The 20,229-nt window shown below is 41.0% G+C and overlaps 1 protein-coding gene across 2 annotated transcripts in view; it reads left to right on the plus strand.

Annotated features, from left to right (window-relative positions):
- The window catches only part of CAMK2A (calcium/calmodulin dependent protein kinase II alpha), a 157,716-nt gene that overhangs the window by 94,412 nt on the left and 43,075 nt on the right, over positions 1–20,229 (plus strand). For both annotated transcript variants that reach the window (XM_056851459.1, XM_056851449.1), the window contains exons 4-6: positions 4,917–4,971; positions 10,902–10,967; positions 12,319–12,391. In XM_056851459.1, coding sequence (XP_056707437.1) covers positions 4,917–4,971; positions 10,902–10,967; positions 12,319–12,391 — 194 coding nt within the window. The remainder of the gene's footprint in view (positions 1–4,916; positions 4,972–10,901; positions 10,968–12,318; positions 12,392–20,229) is intronic.

Genomic DNA, 20,229 nt, shown 5'->3' on the forward strand with positions numbered 1-20,229 from the left:
GGTCACATGCATTTATATCGTTGATACCTAAGGAAGGAAGAGATCCAGAAAAAACTTCAAACTATAGACCTATTTCGCTGTTAAATGTGGATTATAAGATCTATGCTTCGGTCTTATCGAATAGGATAAAGCATTTTATTAAGGACCTTATACATGAAGACCAAGCAGGTTTTGTTCCAGGAAGGCAAATTAAAGATAATATAAGAGTTTTATTAGACTCATTGGAATATTATGACCAGAATATTCAACAAACGGCGGCCTTTGTATTCCCGGACGCAGAGAAAGCTTTTGATATGGTCTCCTGGGATTTTATGAAACAGATATTGGAAAAATTAAATTTTGGAGACCGCTTCTTGAGAGGTATATCGGCCATATACACATCCCAACAGGCAAAAATTTTGGTGAATGAATCGATGTCTGATAATTGTTCAATCAAGAAAGGAACCAGACAGGGATGTCCCCTGTCTCCATTATTATTTTTGTTGGTGTTGGAATCACTATGTTGTAAGCTAAGGAGTATGGAGGACATTCGCGGATTAAAAATTAAAAAACATGAATTCAAATTGAGAGCATTCGCGGATGACCTTCTGTTAATTTTGGAGAACCCAACACAATCAATGAAGATATTGCTGGAAACTTTGGACGACTTTGGAAGTGTATCGGGGTTTAAAGTTAACCAAGAAAAAACAAAGACAATATTTAATAATTTACCAGAAACAGAACAGCAGGAATTTATATCATATACAGGTTGGGACAAGGCTAATAAAGTCAAATATTTGGGAATCTGGATCTCTGCGAAGAATAAGGAATTGATAACTAATAACTATCTTAAATTATGGGATAAAATAAAAACTGACATGATCATTTGGTCAAATAAAAAGCTGTCACTTTTGGGACGTATATCAACAGTCCAAATGAATATTTTACCAAGGATGCTTTTCTTATTCCAAAATTTGCCTATAATATCACATGTTAAATATTTTGATACTTGGAGGAAAGACGTATTAAATTTCATCTGGCAAGGGAAAAAGCCGAGGATTGCTTACAAACACTTGGTGGACTCTAAAGTTAGAGGAGGTTTAGCATTACCTAATTTTCAACTTTATGCTGAAGCGGCCGCTTTAGTATGGCTAAAGGACTGGATGAACTTATCTAACTCGCGTTTGTTAGAACTTGAAGGTTTTAACAATATAAGTGGATGGCATGGCTATTTGTGGTATGGTAAAATCAAGATACAAGCATCATTTCGTAACCATATAATCAGGTCCTCCTTATTTCATACTTGGATGAGATATAAACATATTCTTGAACCAGTAACACCGATGTGGATATCACCTCAAGAAATGTTGACATTACGCCCACTTAGATTGGACAAATTTATCACCTACCAAGAGTTAATTAACTGGGAAGGGAAAAAAAGCTCACTAAAAGACTTTCAGTTACTTAAAGACGATTTACAATGGCTTCAATATCATCAAATCAAATCAGTATTTACACAAGATATGAAGAATGGATTCTCTAAAGAAAAATCGCCTTTTCACAGGATGTTATTAGATAATAACACTCAACTGATCTCTAAAATGTATAATCTTCTTTTAACAATTTATTGTGAGCTGGAAATAATTAAACCAACAATGATTAACTGGGCTCAAACTGTGGGACATGATATTGCTTTAAATAAATGGGAAAGATTATGGGTGAAAGACCTGAAAGGAATAAATGCGCAGTCAATTCGAGAAAATATATATAAAATGATGTATAGATGGCATTTACCACCTAAGAAGATTGCAAGGATTTATAAAGTGACATCCCCTAAATGTTGGAAATGTAATAAAGAAATTGGTTCTTTTTATCACATGTGGTGGACCTGTGATAAAGCTAAGGAGTTTTGGGATATGATTTATAATGAAGTAAGGCTGATAGTACAAAAAAATATACCCAAGACACCAGAAATGATGCTACTAAGCATGATACCTGATGACTTGTTAACACAAAGGACTTTTCTGATTTATGCTACAACCCCGGCAAGATTGCTCTTTGCAGCGAAATGGAAAGGGGCAGAAATCCCAGGGAAAAAAGACTGGATTTTGAAAATGTTTAAACTGGTGGAAATGGCAAAACTTACAGCCATTTTAAATCAAAAAGACAATGTATGATTTATGGGGGAATGGGAGGCTTGGATGAAATATTGTCAATATGAATTAAGACTGGGGAAAATGGAAGACTACCTTTTAATCTGATCTAAACGGTACTATTAATATCAAGAATTACAATTAATTATACTGATAGAATATGTTATATGAAACTTAACTGAGATATAAGAAGATCAGACCAATCACGATGGGTTAGAATACTTTATTAAGAGGCGGACGGAGGTGATGGGGAAGTCGAAAAATTTTCCGTTATCTGGTAGTTTATAACGTATATAAGAAATTACAACAACATCTAGTTAGGATTTAGAATTACATGTTACCATTATTATTGTTTGTTAATATGGGAAATTTGTATTATAAAATCCAATAAAATTTTAATTAAAAAAAAATTCCTGATATAGACACGCCTGTAGCTAATAAGCTACAATTTCGGCTGGGTGGTTATGATCCAGCTATCACAGTTCCAGTAGTGAAATTTATTTTGGGTTTATTTGAATTTAAGAGATACAAGGAGAATTTAAATAACATATATACAATTAAATAAATTATATAAAATAAAATAATTTTTAAAATTCTGCCCAGTAGTTCAGTGTGGTTAGCTCATAGCCTATTGGCTGGGAGCTGTACCATTAAAGGAAGGAAGAAACTAATGAATCTAATAGATCTGAATTTTTTGGGGAATCCTGGATATTTCCAAACTCCCATATTGGAAAATCCAGGATCCCCCCCCCCAAATTAGATCAATTAGTCACAAATTCAAATTTTACCCCCCCATCTCCCCTCCCCTCATGTACCTAAACTCCAGAGGGTATGTGTGTGTGTGTGTGGCTGCTCCCGAGTCCCACGTGGAACCCGGAGGCCACGGTGGTAGAGCTGACTAGCAGGCAAGGGAGGGCGAGGGGATTCTTTTTTTAAAAAATGGTGGCAGGACCGAAGCAGCCTGAATCATGCTGATTTGCAGCATAATTTGGGATCTGCTTTTCAGCTCCCCATAAGGTATTTTTTGGGAGGGGGTTGTTGAATGTACACCTCTACCAGTACCTGGATACATGGGGGGTTTAAATCACACGTTGCGCTGTATGTATACTGAATGTAACATGAAAATTATTCTCTGCACGTATAAAGAAAATTCAAGTGTATACTATACTATAAATTGTACGTTATTCACTGTAACTTCTGAACAGATCTACTATAAGTCAGCGACACGTGTTCATGTGGAGTCTTGGGCAATAAATTCCTCACTTTCACCCTGATCCTAGATGTATCTGGGCAATAATGATGAATTTCAATAGAGCTTCCAGCTAAGATTGCCTTTGGATCTCAGCCATAAGAATATAAAAATAAATTTCCATGCTTGGTGAAATCAAATATCCATCTATTTCTGCATTCTCTCTGCAATGGCTAGGTCAATGCCTCAGGGACATTTTGAAGCAAGGTGAGAAGCTGAAATGTATTTCCTCTTGCTAATCTGCAGCCTCTGGTAGTCAGAGGTACACTGTCTCTGAATGTGGAGGTTGCTCATCATTTGCATTCTCTCTCAGGCGCTGAGATGTGGGGGAAGAGTGAATTCACATTGTAACTGAGCACTTGGTTTGAACACTTTACCATGTGCCCAGATTGCCCATCTGCCACCAATGAACTGAGTGACAAAATGAACTTGGCTCTTCTTATTGGGCATCTAGATGAGAAGATGAAAAACCAAGAGCAGATCTCCCATCTCTTTAAATTTATATATTTATATAAATTTACATAAATAGCACCCAGAGGATGAAGTTTGGATGGAGACCACAGTGCTGCCCAGAATGAAATAAAAATAAGTACCACATGTTCAACTGCAATGTAAATCTATTTAATGGATGTATGCACAAAGGATCTTGTGATGGCCATAAGTTTACCCTTCCTCTAATTTAAATTCACACCTTCTTTTCTCCCTCTTTTGGCTTGTATCCAGATGTTGTTTCTATTGCATGACAATATTCAGATACAAACTACTTTGTTTTGAAATACTGCAACTCTTGTTAAGTACTGTAAAGGCTTCTGTGTGTTCTCAGGACCCTGTATGTGAGAGACAATGTTCACATTTGTGCAGTGTGAATGCTAGCTCCTTAGCATGTGGCAGAATAAAATAAGTGGCTTGGTGGGGGCGGGGAGGGAAGATACAGTTGAAGTTGAGTTGTGTGATCCCTGTCCGGGTTCCTGTACTTGCATTCTATTGCAGAAATGAAGAATGTTAAAATCTAATGATAGAGGTGAAGGAGCCTTTTTAAATGTAAGGCCATTTGTGCTTGGTAATTAGCAGCGCGTTCCAGGCTGAATTGCTCCACATATTTTTTTTGAGTTTTTACACTTGATCTTAGCCAAAAGACCGAGATTTTTTTTTTGAGTTTTTCATGGTGAACCGTCATTCAGGAAGTGACTGCAAAGCCGGCGCATACCTGCTTCGCATTACTTAAGAGCCCCTTTAACGGGACCTTTTGTGTTTGCTCCACCGCCAGAGCGAAGAATCCTCTCAAGGAAACATACAAAATAACAGCTGTGTGGTAGCTATGAAATGGGCGATTGCTAATGGCTATGCAAACAAGGAGCAGGCAAGTGGGGGTGGGTGGGGGGTGGAATTTCTCCTTTTGCATCGGGACTGTGAATAGGCATTTTAAAGGTCGCATTTAAAAAAAGAGCTTTGAGCAAGCTTCAAAATTGACCCTGCATAAATGGCCAATGAGAAGTTTGTTCTAACTGGTGACCTGATCTGTTTTGTCTTTACAGTGAGACTCCATGACAGCATATCAGAAGAGGCACACCACTATCTGATATTTGACCTGTAAGTGTTAGTGGAAAATACAGAAATCCTCATAGGTATGTGGAGTATTTTGTGAAGCTCCAGGAGGAGTATCACCTTTCTTCTTCCACCTCACAACTGCAAACATATACACCCACTGCAGAATGAGCCATTTTCTCCATAAAGTTCAATGCGCTGTGATAGATGTTTGTACAAGATGTGTACACTCATTTCCCCCCTGTCCCACTAACATCTCAAGTCAGACACGCAAAATGTATTTGACTACAGCAGATGATGGCACAAAAGAAACAAGTATGTACACCATAGTCCATGACAGTTCTACTAAACTAGTTTCATCTTTCTTAAAGAGTAAACTGTTGCCTGTCTCTAGCCTCTGTTGAGCCATCATTGATGGATCTTAGGACCAAATGATGACCAAGAAAGCTGACAGGAAGAAAGTTGATTCATTTGAAATATGGTGTTCGAGGACAGTTTTACAGGTATCGTGGACCACCAAAAAGACAAATAAGTGGTAGCCACAGTGTACAGAGAGAGCCAGCATGGTATAGTGGTTAAGGTGTTGAACTAGGACTAGGGCTGTTGAATTAAAAAAAAACTCGGTATAGTTCGGATTCGGCTGAATTCGGCCCGTTTAGATTCGGGATATGCCGAAGTCCGAACTCCCCCACTTCGGGTCCGTGCAATTCGGCGGGAATTCAAAGTTCGGGGAAAAAATTCGGCCGAATAAAGCCATTAAAAACACAACCGCGCCTTTCCGCGGCTCTGGGGGGGCATTTTTGGGGGTAGAGGTCCCAAACTTTCAGTGGAGCTTCAAAGGATGCTTCTTGAAAGACCCCCCAAGTTTTGTAAAGATTGGGTCGGGGGGGCTGAGATATGGGCCCCGAAAGGGGTCCCCCAACCCTTAATGTGCATCTCTGAGCAGAGCTTGCCGCCCACTCACAAAGCTCCCAGCCCCGACAAACAGCTGAGAAGTTTGCAAAGCATTGCAACACAACTGCCAAGCAACAGGACTGAAAAGCAACACAACCTTGTAAGCAACACCTTTGCAACTGTGCAAAGCAACACCTGACACCTGGGAGTTTGCAAACCATGGAAAGCGACAGAGGCAGCTAGCTATGCATAATGAGCAGGAGGAGTGGAATTTCCCCTTTTGCATGGGACTCCAAATGCATTCTTTAAGTCACCATTTGAAAACCAGTTTTGAGCAAGCATCCAAATAGACCTAACCGCTCTTATGAATGAGGGAAAACCTGAAGACACACAACTGAAACCCCCCCTCAAACCAGGGAGAGAGAGAATCGAGGGGGTACACACACCCCAGGCAGAACCGGCAAAAGCCCCCTTTGGCTTCCCCCCCACCCACAGAAACTGCTCCCTCCCCCCACACACAGAGATTCTGCTTCCCCCCCCACACACACAGGAGAAAAATTATAGATTAAAGCCCCCAAAGGGGTCTTACTGTGGCTGTCTTCTGTTCCATCAGGAGGGGCTGGGGAGGACTGGGTAATCCAAGGACTGGGTTTTTGGTTTTCTCAAGAATTATTATAGTTTGTTACAGCTCAGTTTACTGTAATGTATTCTGACTATCTGGCTGGATTTTATAGTTATAGGATGAGATGGCAAATCTGCTTGGAGGGTATTTCAGAGATACGATTGAAGGGGTCCTGATCATCTTGGGAATTAGACAAGTCATGTCATGCATTTCTTCTACTCTGTTTGGTCAGTTTCTGTTTTACCTGTTTTATCTGACATACTAGCCACAAATAAAAAAATAATATTTTAATGCATTTCTGGTAGGGTTGCCAACTGCCAGGTAGTTGACAAGAAAAAACAGCACAAGGCTCTATATATATTCAAAATGCAAAGGTTATATTAAATAGAAAATATTACGAACGACAAACAATGTGATAAATGTGAATACCACCCAATTAGTGACAAAACAACATAAAAACTACAAACATGTTTTCCATGTTTGTACTTTCTATATTATTTGTTTTGTCACTAATTGGGTGGTATTCACATTTGTCACATTGTTTGTCGTTTGTAATATTTTCTATTTAATATAACCTTTACATTTTTGAATATATATAGAGCCTTGTGCTGTTTTTTCTTGCCAACTGCTTTGTTATAGCATAGGTGTATTTTTCCTTCCAACTGCCATGTAGTAGCAGGAGATCTCCTGCTAATTAAACTGATCTCCAGCCGATAGAGGTCAGATCACCTGGAGAAAAATGCCCTCTTTAGCAATTGAACTCTATGGCACTGAAGTCCCTCCCCTCCCCAAACCCCACCCTCTTCAGGCTCCGCCCCCAAAATCTCCCGCCGGTTGAGAAGAGGGACCTGGTAACCCTAATTTCTGGGGATGGGCAAATTTTGGTCTAGGGCCTGTGGGTGCTCTTAGCAGACCTGGGATGGAGCATTTCCAGATCTCAGCCTTAATCTGGGAGCTAAGGGAAACCCTTCCCCTGCTTGTGACCCAAAGCAGGTGTTTTCCCCATCATTGAACCAGTGAGAGTGAAAATTTGTGGCAAATTATTTTTTTTCTTTTGTCCTGCTGGGAAAAAATGACCTTACATATGCCCAGGAAAATGGCATGGGTGGGGAGAGGAGTTAACCCCTTTTATACACCATAATGGAAAACCAGCATGGTGTAGTGGTTAAGAGCGGTGGATTCTAATCTGGATATTGGGTTTGATTCCTGATTCCTCCACACGAAGCCTGCTGGGTGACCTTGGGCCAGTCAGTTTTCTCAAAACTCTCTCAGTCCACGCTGAGGCAGGCAATAGCAAATCACCTCTGAATGTCTCTTGCCTTGAAAACCCTACGGAGTCACCATAAGTCAGCTGTGTCTTGACAGCACACACACACGCACACAAAGCATAATGATCCCAATCCAATTCAGTCCCCGTCCCCCCTGCATTTTTTTTTTAATGTAAAGAGGTGAGAAATCTGCTTATGGATCAGCCTACTTTGGCGCTTTTTGGTGTGTAGGATATATCAACTCTGTTGAGACAGTAGCTGCTAAGCAGATTAGATTTTACAGTGTTTCGCAGCATCCAATTTAAGAGAATTAGCATAGCTCTTTATGCAGATCAGCCCTTCAAGCTCCTTAGAGCAATAATTAGCATATTTAACGTGGCGCCTCTGGAGGGTCAGCTACTTCTGCACTGTTCTCAGACTTCTTTTTAAAAACGTGCTTAGTGCGGCAGGTTTTCTGGCCTGCTCCTCTGAGACACAGTAGACTGGCAATTAAGCAATCATAAATACATCTCCCACAATCTCCTCTTCCTTGCTTAGCTGCTCTTTTGCCTTATCTCTCCCTTGCTACCCTGGGTGTAAAACAACAGTGAAAGTACAGCGCCAGAAGAAGGCATGTGATTAAGGTGGTTAAGGAAGTGGAAGGAGAGGAACATTCCTCATGCATTTAAACATAGGGCGAAAACACCCGGTCGCTTTAGCCTCCTTTATTCCCTGTTTCAGCCAGGATTCGGCCAGTATTGAACGCATGCGTTTCGCCAAATGTGCATTCGATCCTGGCTGAATCCTGGCTGAAACAGGGAATAAAGGAGGCTAAAGCGACCATGTGTTTTTGCCCATAGTCCCCTATGCTCCCGGTTTTAAGATGACAAGGGCGAAAACGCGGTTTTAAGAAGACATTGGTCGAAAACACATGGTCACTTTATCCTCCTTTAATCCCTGTTTCAGCTAGGATTCAGCCTGGATCGAATGCATGCGTTTCACGTAATGTGCATCCGATCCTGGCCAAAACAGGGATTAAAGGATGATAAAGTGACCATGCATTTTCGACCATTGTGATCAGCACCTTGGCAATTTCCTCCGAACAGCCAATCCTGTGGTCTGCTATGTAGGGCAAAAGGAAAAAAATGTTAGGGCCAGTGTACCTCTGCAGCATTGCAAGTTGTGGTTTGGAGGTTCTAGCAGGGGAGCGCAGCTATCGTATACCCTTGACCGAAGAATGGTACACTCCGTCTATCTGGGATGGTCGTCCTCTTCCACCGAGCGCACAGGAGGGAGGGACGCACATGGAGCTGTGAGGGAGGTAGGGGACACCCGCCTAGCCAGCCAGATCAGCCGAATCAACCCTGGCAATCAGTGGGGTGACAGATGTCGCAGCCAGATCGCCCTCACATCCTGCAAGTTGTGGTGTCACAGTGGTGGAGCAAAATGCATGGGACATTGCAGTGTGGCAGCAATTCACAAAGAAGCAGTCAAACTGGTCCTGTAACCTGATCTGCATTCTTTAAGAGAATGGCAGGGCAGTGTGCTAGATCAGGGGTCCCCAAACTTTTTGAGCCTGCACGCACCTTTGGAATTCTGACGGGGTGGTGCACACAGCCACTGAATGGCTGCCACAAAATGGGTGCTGCAGGAGGGGCAGCCAGCCACAAAATGGCTACCATATCTTACTTTCAGTCACACAGTGTGCTGTGGTGGCAGCTGTAGCCAAAGCCACATTTAAAAAAATCTGCACAGAAAATCAAATCTCCAGTGGCTAATCAAAAGCCTTGCTGGGCAAAAGCCCCAGCTGGCCCCTGCCATTTTCTCAAAACACTTGGCAGGCATCAGGAAAGGTGTTGGTCAGCACTATTTTGGGGACCCCCATGCTTAGGGTTGCCAGCTCTGGGCTGGGAAATACCTGGAGATTTTGGGGGCAGAGCCTGAGAGGGGCGGGGTTTGTAGAGGGGAGGGGGAGGGACCTCAATGCCATATAGTCCAACTGCCAAAGTGGCCATTTTCTCCAGGTGAACGGATCTCTATTGGCTGGAGATCAATCGTAATTGCAGGAGATCTCCAGCTAGTACCTGGAAGTTGGCAACCCTACCCATGCTGGATACTATAGCTGCAGTATATAAGACCTAGCATGAATAAACATGTGCACATTATTTCTGGTATGTCTCACAGATTCACACAGATCTGATTGTTGGTTCCTGCTCCAATCATGAATCCATCTCCATTCTTCTTGGAGCAGGGCTGTGTACAGTTATGAATCTTGTTAGCTGGCCTTGTGCCACTCACAAAGCCATTTCACCTGGGAATGCTTTCTTGATAGTATAAACTTTGGGTTAAAAAAAGTACAAAATAAATGTTTGGTCAGCTGTATGTGCAATAGGGTTGCCAACTGCCAGGTAGTAGCAGGAGATCTCCTGCTAATTCAACTGATCTCTAGCCGATAGAGATCAGATCACCTGGAGAAAAATGGCCGCTTTGGCAATTGTACTCTATGGCATTGAAGTCCCTCCCCTCCCCAAACCCCACCCTCCTCAGGCTCCACCCCAAAAATCTCCCGCCGGTGGCAAAGAGGGACCTGGCAACTCTAATGTACAAGGAGCTTGAAGAGAGAAAAAGACAGTTGGTCTGCCTGCCTGAATCATGGAGTCAGGCAGAAGAGGCAATCTCCATGCAAGCAGAATTCATCCTGCACTAGCAATAGTACAACTGCACCTGCTTTTATTTGCAGGTTTATATGTTTGCTGCTCAAGGTAAACTTAGAAAGAGGGTGGAACAGCAGAGCGGTAACACTAAACATCAAGTTCAGTCCTTTTCAGTAGGACCAGGGATCTCTTCCCATAGATACTTGTACAATGCTGCACTGACAAATAATTGTACTGGCGATGGGGGTGGGTGGGGAGAATTTACATGCTGGTGACTGTATTATGTAGGGTTGCCAGGTGGGTGGTTTCAGCGGGCAACTGCCCGCCAATCCACCCAGCTGCTCCGGAGCGGCGATCGTGTTGTGCGCATGATGATGTGGTTCCGGGGCAAACCCGGAAGTGACGTCATCACGTGCGCGACACGATCGTCACTCCGGAGCAGCTGGGTGGATTGGCGGGCAGTTGCCTGCCGAAACCACCCACCTGACAACCCTACTGGCAACCCTAGTATTATGTCACTATAATTTTGGAGCTGACTGCTCTTTAATTTCTTTGCAGGGTCACAGGTGGGGAGCTGTTTGAGGATATTGTAGCCAGAGAATACTACAGTGAAGCAGATGCCAGGTGTGTATGAGAAGCTAAAAATGCTCAGGAACAGCCAGAAAAGCTTGGTCTCTGATATTGCTAAACAGGGCACCACTGAACAAATTCTTGCATTGTTTTATTTCTCCATTGTATACCCACCAGCTCCCTCAGTTACAACAATATCACGATAGTTTCAGAGGGTAGCCCTGTCGATCTGCGGTAGATGGGTAGATGAAGGGAGTTTTCACTCTTGAAAGTTCATACTCCCAAAATCTGTTGGTCTCTTAGGTTCTATTGAACTGGAACTGGAACTACATTATGAGCTAGTATCACAAGAGGTTTTGTTTATCTTTTATTTCTGGTGATGTGTGACTGTAAATCCTTGTTTAGGGTTCTCATGAAATTAGGCGGAAAAAGACATCCACTAATCCTGATCATAAAGTGTGGATTTGCTATTTTCCAAGGATGTTTCAGTTTGCACTGATTTCAGTTTTATTGCACTCTAAATTTTCAAAGCACATGAAATTTGCTAGCTTTTAATTTAGGCTTGAATACAATGGAGAATGGTGAGTAGGTGTTTTACTGTGCAGGACAAGTTGTTCCTCTAGCTTGCAGAGCTGGTGTAGGGGAGATATGTTGGTGCATCTGGTAAAATGAATTGCTGCTGTGCAAAAAAATTAAAGATGTCCAGCCCAAACTTTGAAATTAGTTCAGCTGGATTTAGAAGCACCGCCTGAGTGTTCCATGTGAAATCATCAACTTGATTTCCCTTCAAACAGCTTGTATTAAGTTTCCTGTATAGCAAGAATATTATAGCCAATTACTTTGTTTACATTTTTTTCTCAGATGCTAATAGGGTAATCTCATTGGCAGACAGCTGTTTCGTCTGTTCTGGCACCTGGGCCCTCTTTTCTGATTTTCCACATGCCTGCAACAGGATGTGCATGTTTTATCAAGCTGTCATGGGGAAAATTCTACCCACATGGAAAACGTGATTTTGCTTTTTCCCATCCCATTCCGCTGTCCTCATTTCTGTGCAAAACCGATCGAGTTGTTTTTGCTCATTACCTTCAGCAATCCTGTGAGCTCATAAAGGAACTGGCAGTGTTGCCTTTCTGTTTTTCACCAGGGGACTGCGAATGACTCTAATGACCCCTCTAGTGGAGCCTCAGTGACAATCAGATTAAGATTGTTCTTTTGTTTTCCATCCTGCAGCAAACCAGAACGTGTCAGGCACTGAGCCATTCCAGAGCTTTGACAACAGCAAAGGGCAATGGGATTATGGGAGTTGTGGGGGGGAAATATACATTAAAAATGGGATTATTAAAAATTCAACCTTCACTGAACTCCCTACCCCACACACGTCACTGACAATGTTTCTTCTCTCTAGCCACTGCATCCAGCAGATCCTGGAAGCTGTTTTACATTGCCATCAAATGGGTGTAGTGCATCGAGACTTAAAGGTAAGAGATCAGAGATCTAGAACATCCCTCTGGTTTAGGTTCATGCATGAACACTAGATACTTTTACTCTGAAACCCCTTTTTATAACCAGAAACTTTGGATAATTATAGCATATCTTTGTCAGAGATAGAATGGCTCAGGGGTCCAAGCACTTGACCTTCTGTCTTCAGGCAAAGCTGTACATTCTGTGTAGTTCCATGATGATGATGATGATCATCATCATCATCTTCTTCTTCTTTTCTTTCTATGTGTGAAACTACTGGGGTTGCAATTTAAAGGAGAAGATCACTGCCATGGTAGAAGGGGCTATTTAACCCGTTGTTTTCATACAATTTCCCCACTAAAAGTTACCACCCCTAAGCTGGTTTTATTGCCATGGGACTGGTGGAATATCTGTAAGCTTTCCCTAGCAGAGTAAAGAGGAGCTGGATATGAGTGTGAGTGTGCATGTGTGTGTGTTCCTGCAATTGTGACTACATCCTCTTAATATTATAGCAACAGTGGCCGCATTCTATTAGAAAAGTTGGAAAGATGATGGAACTACTGCAATGTGTACTTCTGCCCTGATATTTGTGGATCCATGGGACGCTTTGGCCTGGTTCTCACAGATGTAGTAAACCTGTGTCTGGGCTGTACCTTTTCAAAGTACAGGTGGAGCTAATGTAATTGCACACTCAAAGCAAAAAAAAAAATCCTTCCAGGTAAACAGCAAAACAAAAAACAACTAAGTTGGAAAAGAGGATAGCTAAGGCACTTCCCCCTGACACGCTGATTTTCTATTAGTGCAATCATAAGAACTCTTTTTTGGGAGTATGCCCCATGGGTTTCCAGACATGGCCTGGCAACCAGCAGGAGTCTGGAGGGGGGAGGGGGAGGAGTTCGGGGGTACTGTTGGCAAGGGCCAGTTTTCCTTGGAAGTAACATCAGTCCTCTCTAGGAATTGTTGGAAGCTCTGTGGTTGCACCATAGAGTTTCTGGTGATTCCTAGAGAGAACTGGCATCATGACTTCCAAGTTTTCCCCATAAGTGAGATCATGCCATGGGCCCAATGGCTATTTCTCTGTTTATTTTTCTCCCTTGAGTCCCAGTTGGAAGAAAGAGTTGCCAGCAAGAGGTCTCCCACCACACCAGGAGACCTTGCAACCCTAAGAATAGACATGAGTAGGATTCTGAGCAGATTGCTTAGGTCCAGGATTACTCTCCTAGTGTAGCAGTGTGTTTGTATGAAGGATCATGTGAGCCTAGGGTTGCTAGCTCCAAGTTGGAAAATACTTGGAGATTTTGGGGGTGGACCCTGAGGAGGGCGGGATTTGGAGAGTGGAGGGGCTTCAATGCCATAGAGTCCAATTGCTAAATCAGCCATTTTCTCTGGCGGAACTGATCTCTATTGCCTGGAGATCAGTTGTAATAGCAGGAGATCACCAGCCACCACCTGGAGATTGGCAACCCTATGTGAGCCTCACCTACAATTTGAAGTAGTACAGCCCACAAAATATAAGTTTACCACCTCAGTGAGAATTAGGCCCAAGTGTTTCAGCAGGTAACTGTCCCCAGCTGACTCAGTTCTAAACAAGTGTCTCTTTAAGTCTGCCTTGAAGCTATGGATGCTGTAGATTATAAATGAACATTACGCATCATATCATTATATGTGGTGACTGGTTTAAGAGTAATTCCTTCTCTCCTGAAGACCCCTGGGAAGTTGGAACTATAGCTCTATGTACGAGTGTATGTGTGTGCCTGGGGAGGGGTTAGCTGGGGATCTTTAACACAAAATTCTCCACTCCCTCACTGAATTATACTTCACAGAATTTGTCAAGAGAATCAATTATAGTAAAACTGGAATAAAACCAGTATAATTTTGTAATATAGTAACATACAACAGTCTTGGAACTTGTGAGGCTCTGTGGCATCATCTGGGTTGACAGGGGCCAGGGCACCCTCTGAGCCTCACACTTTTTAGCCTTGGCAGGCTTCTGCCTGAGAGGAGAAGGGGTTCAGATCACCAGTGCTTGTTCTCCTCTTCCCCCACTGCTTCTCCCTCCAGCCTGGTAGGCACAGGGAGAGCTGGGACAGGCCCTACTTAGCCTGAGTCTCTGGTAGGGTTGCCAGCTCTGGGACAGGAAATTCCTGGATATTTAGGGGTGAAGCTTGGGGAAGGTGGGCTTTGGGAAGGACAGAGGGTTTCATCGGGCCTGCAGCTGTGCCTGCTCTTGTGCCATGCCTGCCTTGTGTTTGTCCGCTCTCCTGGCCCTTTTTTGGAGCTGCCTGGGGCAAGGAGGAGCTCTTGTAGCTGTGGTCAAAAATGCCAGAATTGCCTGTTCCGTGTACTGGATTCTTGGTAGGTTGTGTGTGTGTTGAGGTTGCCCGTGGACAGAACAAAAACTGGTTATGGCTCTATATGAAGAAGAGAAAAATGACATACAAATGAAGATCTCTGTATATAAACACCAACTAAATTTGATAATAATGGAGGAAATGAACAAAAATTTAAAATCTGCTAAACAAAAATACTTTGAACATGCTAATAAACCTGGAAAATTTTTAGCAACCCAACTGAAAGATTCATTTCAAAAGAAGATTATAACGAAAATCCAATCCGCTAAAGGACCAGTTTATACAACTACGGATATACAAAAAGAATTTGTTTCATTCTACACTAAGTTATATCAGAAAGAAAATATCTCAAAAAAGAAAATAGACAAGTTTTTAAATTCAATACAGATGAATGTCCTTTCAAAGACCCAACAAGAATGGATAGATGCTCCAATTACAAAGGAGGAACTACAAGAAGCAATAATGAAACAAAAAACGGATAAGACACCAGGACCAGATGGAATTACTGCACTATTTTATAAAACATTCAGTGACAATTTAGTGAATTTTTTTGTACTACTTTGTAATACAATTTTGGATAAGGGAGCATCCCCAGAGACTTGGTCACATGCATTTATATCGTTGATACCTAAGGAAGGAAGAGATCCAGAAAAAACTTCAAACTATAGACCTATTTCGCTGTTAAATGTGGATTATAAGATCTATGCTTCGGTCTTATCGAATAGGATAAAGCATTTTATTAAGGACCTTATACATGAAGACCAAGCAGGTTTTGTTCCAGGAAGGCAAATTAAAGATAATATAAGAGTTTTATTAGACTCATTGGAATATTATGACCAGAATATTCAACAAACGGCGGCCTTTGTATTCCCGGACGCAGAGAAAGCTTTTGATATGGTCTCCTGGGATTTTATGAAACAGATATTGGAAAAATTAAATTTTGGAGACCGCTTCTTGAGAGGTATATCGGCCATATACACATCCCAACAGGCAAAAATTTTGGTGAATGAATCGATGTCTGATAATTGTTCAATCAAGAAAGGAACCAGACAGGGATGTCCCCTGTCTCCATTATTATTTTTGTTGGTGTTGGAATCACTATGTTGTAAGCTAAGGAGTATGGAGGACATTCGCGGATTAAAAATTAAAAAACATGAATTCAAATTGAGAGCATTCGCGGATGACCTTCTGTTAATTTTGGAGAACCCAACACAATCAATGAAGATATTGCTGGAAACTTTGGATGACTTTGGAAGTGTATCGGGGTTTAAAGTTAACCAAGACAAAACAAAGACAATATTTAATAATTTACCAGAAACAGAACAGCAGGAATTTATATCATATACAGGTTGGGACAAGGCTAATAAAGTCAAATATTTGGGAATCTGGATCTCTGCGAAGAATAAGGAATTGATAACTAATAACTATCTTAAATTATGGGATAAAATAAAAACTGACATGATCATTTGGTCAAATAAAAAGCTGTCACTTTTGGGACGTATATCAACAGTCCAAATGAATATTTTACCAAGGATGCTTTTCTTATTCCAAAATTTGCCTATAATATCACATGTTAAATATTTTGATACTTGGAGGAAAGACGTATTAAATTTCATCTGGCAAGGGAAAAAGCCGAGGATTGCTTACAAACACTTGGTGGACTCTAAAGTTAGAGGAGGTTTAGCATTACCTAATTTTCAACTTTATGCTGAAGCGGCCGCTTTAGTATGGCTAAAGGACTGGATGAACTTATCTAACTCGCGTTTGTTAGAACTTGAAGGTTTTAACAATATAAGTGGATGGCATGGCTATTTGTGGTATGGTAAAATCAAGATACAAGCATCATTTCGTAACCATATAATCAGGTCCTCCTTATTTCATACTTGGATGAGATATAAACATATTCTTGAACCAGTAACACCGATGTGGATATCACCTCAAGAAATGTTGACATTACGCCCACTTAGATTGGACAAATTTATCACCTACCAAGAGTTAATTAACTGGGAAGGGAAAAAAAGCTCACTAAAAGACTTTCAGTTACTTAAAGACGATTTACAATGGCTTCAATATCATCAAATCAAATCAGTATTTACACAAGATATGAAGAATGGATTCTCTAAAGAAAAATCGCCTTTTCACAGGATGTTATTAGATAATAACACTCAACTGATCTCTAAAATGTATAATCTTCTTTTAACAATTTATTGTGAGCAGGAAATAATTAAACCAACAATGATTAACTGGGCTCAAACTGTGGGACATGATATCGCTTTAAATAAATGAGAAAGATTATGGGTGAAAGACCTGAAAGGAATAAATGCGCAGTCAATTCGAGAAAATATATATAAAATGATGTACAGATGGCATTTAACACCTAAGAAGATTGCAAGGATTTATAAAGTGACATCCCCTAAATGTTGGAAATGTAATAAAGAAATTGGTTCTTTTTATCGCATGTGGTGGACCTGTGATAAAGCTAAGAATTTTTGGGATATGATTTATAATGAATTAAGACTAATAGTACAAAAAAAATATACCCAAAACACTAGAAATGATGCTATTAAGTATGATACCTGATGACTTGTTAACACAAAGGACTTTTCTGATTTATGCAACAACAGCTGCAAGACTGCTTTATGCAGCAAAATGGAAAGGGGCAGACACTCCTGGGAAAAAAGACTGGATTATGAAAATGTTTGAACTGGTGGAAATGGCAAAACTTACAGCCACTTTAAACCAAAAAGACAATGTACGATTCATGGGGGAGTGGGAGGCTTGGATGATATATTGTGAATATGAATTAGGACTGGGGAAAATGGAAGAGTACCTTTCAATCTGATCTAGATAAGAATATAAACATAACATAAAGAAGCATAATTAATTATATTAACAGAATACTGTAACTGAAATTTAATTAAGATATAAAAATAATTAAAATCAGACCATATCGCGATGGGATAGAATACTTTATTAAGAGATGGACGGAGGTGACGGGGAAGTCCAAAAATTTTCCTTTATTTTTTTTTCTATATTATGTGTGTGTAAAGTGCTGTCAAGTCGAAGCTGACTTATGGCGACCCCTTTTTGGGGTTTTCATGGCAAGAGACTAACAGAGGTGGTTTGCCAGTGCCTTCCTCTGCATAGCAACCCTGGCCTTCCTTGGTGGTCTCCCATCCAAATACTAACCAGGGCTGACCCTGCTTAGCGTCCGAGATCTGACGAGATCAGGCTAGCCTGGGCCATCCAGGTCAGGGCCTATATTATGCACTTAAGTAATTATAACAACATTAGCCACGATTTACATTTACATATTATTTTCATTGTTGTTGTTGAAATGGAAAATTTGTATTATAAAAACCAATAAAATTTCTTTTAAAAAAAAGAAGTTTTGGGAAAGATCACAGTAAAGCATGAGTGGCTGCCATGTAGAGTAGGGAAACAGGGTGGTTGTGGTGGTGGTGGTCATGGGGGCCCTGGCAGTGACAGTGTGCTATCATTTCCAGGAAAACCCCAGGAGTTATGTCAGTTCTGTTTAGGAATCACTGACAACTCTATGGTTTTACCATAGACTTTCCAGTGATTTCTAGAGAGGGCTGACATGATTTCCTGGTTTTCTTGGAAGTGATATCATCATGCCGGAGGCCCAATGAACTTTCTAAAAAAAATTGTTCTCCCACTGCTGTTTGGAACAGTTGTGGGAAAGGGGAGGATGGCATCCCTACTGCTGTGAGGGTGGAAAAGTTTGGATTTTCCCACTCATATGTCAGCCATTTTCCCTGACCCTGTCCCCATAGTGGCTATTTCTTCCCCTACCACCAGAAGGCTTTTTGAAAATCAGCAACTGAATATCAGTATATCAATTTGATGTTATAACAATATGGGCATCAGATTCTCTGAATTTCCAGCCTTCGTTTTTTTAAAGTAAGTTCCTGACCCCTTTATTTGCAGATATATAAGGGGAGAGACATATCTCTTAAATGAAAGGGCCTAAGAATTTTTTTTTTTTTAAGGAAAGCTTGAAATTCAGAGAACATGATACACACAAGGAAGCAGGGATGGCTACTGCTGAAGGACTGGTGGGGAAATCAGTCATGTAGAAGCTCTGCTTCTGTGTTATATTGGCAGCGTCAGCAGAAATGGAGAAACCACACAAACCTGCCCCCATGTGGAAACCAGCTATCTTGTTCTGCCTTATATAACAAGGGAATTCAGTGTAACATATCTGGGAAACATTTGATTACAGAACTGCTTTTTAAAAATAATAACAATGCATTTCATTCAGTGAGACAAGCAGAATATAAATATAACATCGTATATAAGAATCAGTTCTAATATTGTCGAACTGTTGTGTCACAGCGCAATCAAACTTCATGATATCAGACCACAGTTTCCTATAATCAGTGGCCAAACTAAACATTACAGTTTTTAAAGAGTTGAGTCTGGATTCCCTGGACCCAACTAACATTCCCTGCAGCCACACAGCAGCTGCGGGGAACAGCTTCCAAATATTTTTTTGTTGCTCCTTCTGCACAGACTCTCAGTATGACATGTTGGTCTTTTGGTTTACTTCATCCAAGACCCAACAGGCACATGAACACACACATAAACAGACACATACCATGCCAAAGTACAGTAAGAAAGCCCACCTTCAGAATTATGCCCTGATTCAGGTACTACCTGCTTTTCTAACCCATGCCTGATCCAGAAGTGCAACACTTACAAGGGTTATATCTAGGAATATTAGAGTTTTGTTATTGTTGTTTTCCATTATGGGATAGGAAATTTAAAGGCTCTAGGGATAACCTGACCTATTAATTGCCCTGTAAATTGGTAATTTTGGGGAGGCTAGTACAGAATACGAGACAAAGGCAGAAGAGAAAAAAGAAATTTCTGGGTATCCTCATATGGAGGGGTTACATAAAAAAGAAAATATGGTGCACAACACCAAATATGGTGACATATCTTCTCCTTATGTAAACTGAGGTGGCACAGATATCCACCCAAAAACTAAAAGTGGAGTGAGTGGGTTCAGATTACTGTGGAGGTATGATTTACCAGGATCCAGAGCAATAGATGACGACAGTAATAAAAATAAGTAGCCAATTTGTGTGTTTCTTAAACAAGCATTGCCCACAACATCTATAACTGGTAGCCAAGTGAACCATTAAAACAGCTTTGATTCAACACCCCCCCCACCGCCAGATTTGACAAAGGATAAATTCATTTCTTCTCCTTACCAATTATTATGTTATTCTGCAAAAACAGAGAGAGAGAGAGAGAGAGAGAGAGAGAGAGAGAGAGAGAGAGAGAGAGAGTTGTTCATCATCACTGGCAATTTGATCATATGCAGAACTAGAAATCTATATGTCCACAATATGTTGCCTAGCACTGAAGCTGTTAGTGCATAATTTCATTTTTTTTTTAAATTGGAATTTCATTTTCTTTGAGACTCTCAGATTTTCAGAGAACAAAAAGTAAAACGTAAACAGCTTTCAAACCAT

The sequence above is a fragment of the Euleptes europaea genome, chromosome 1, assembly GCF_029931775.1.
Source record: "Euleptes europaea isolate rEulEur1 chromosome 1, rEulEur1.hap1, whole genome shotgun sequence".
In the NCBI taxonomy this organism is placed as follows: domain Eukaryota; kingdom Metazoa; phylum Chordata; class Lepidosauria; order Squamata; family Sphaerodactylidae; genus Euleptes; species Euleptes europaea.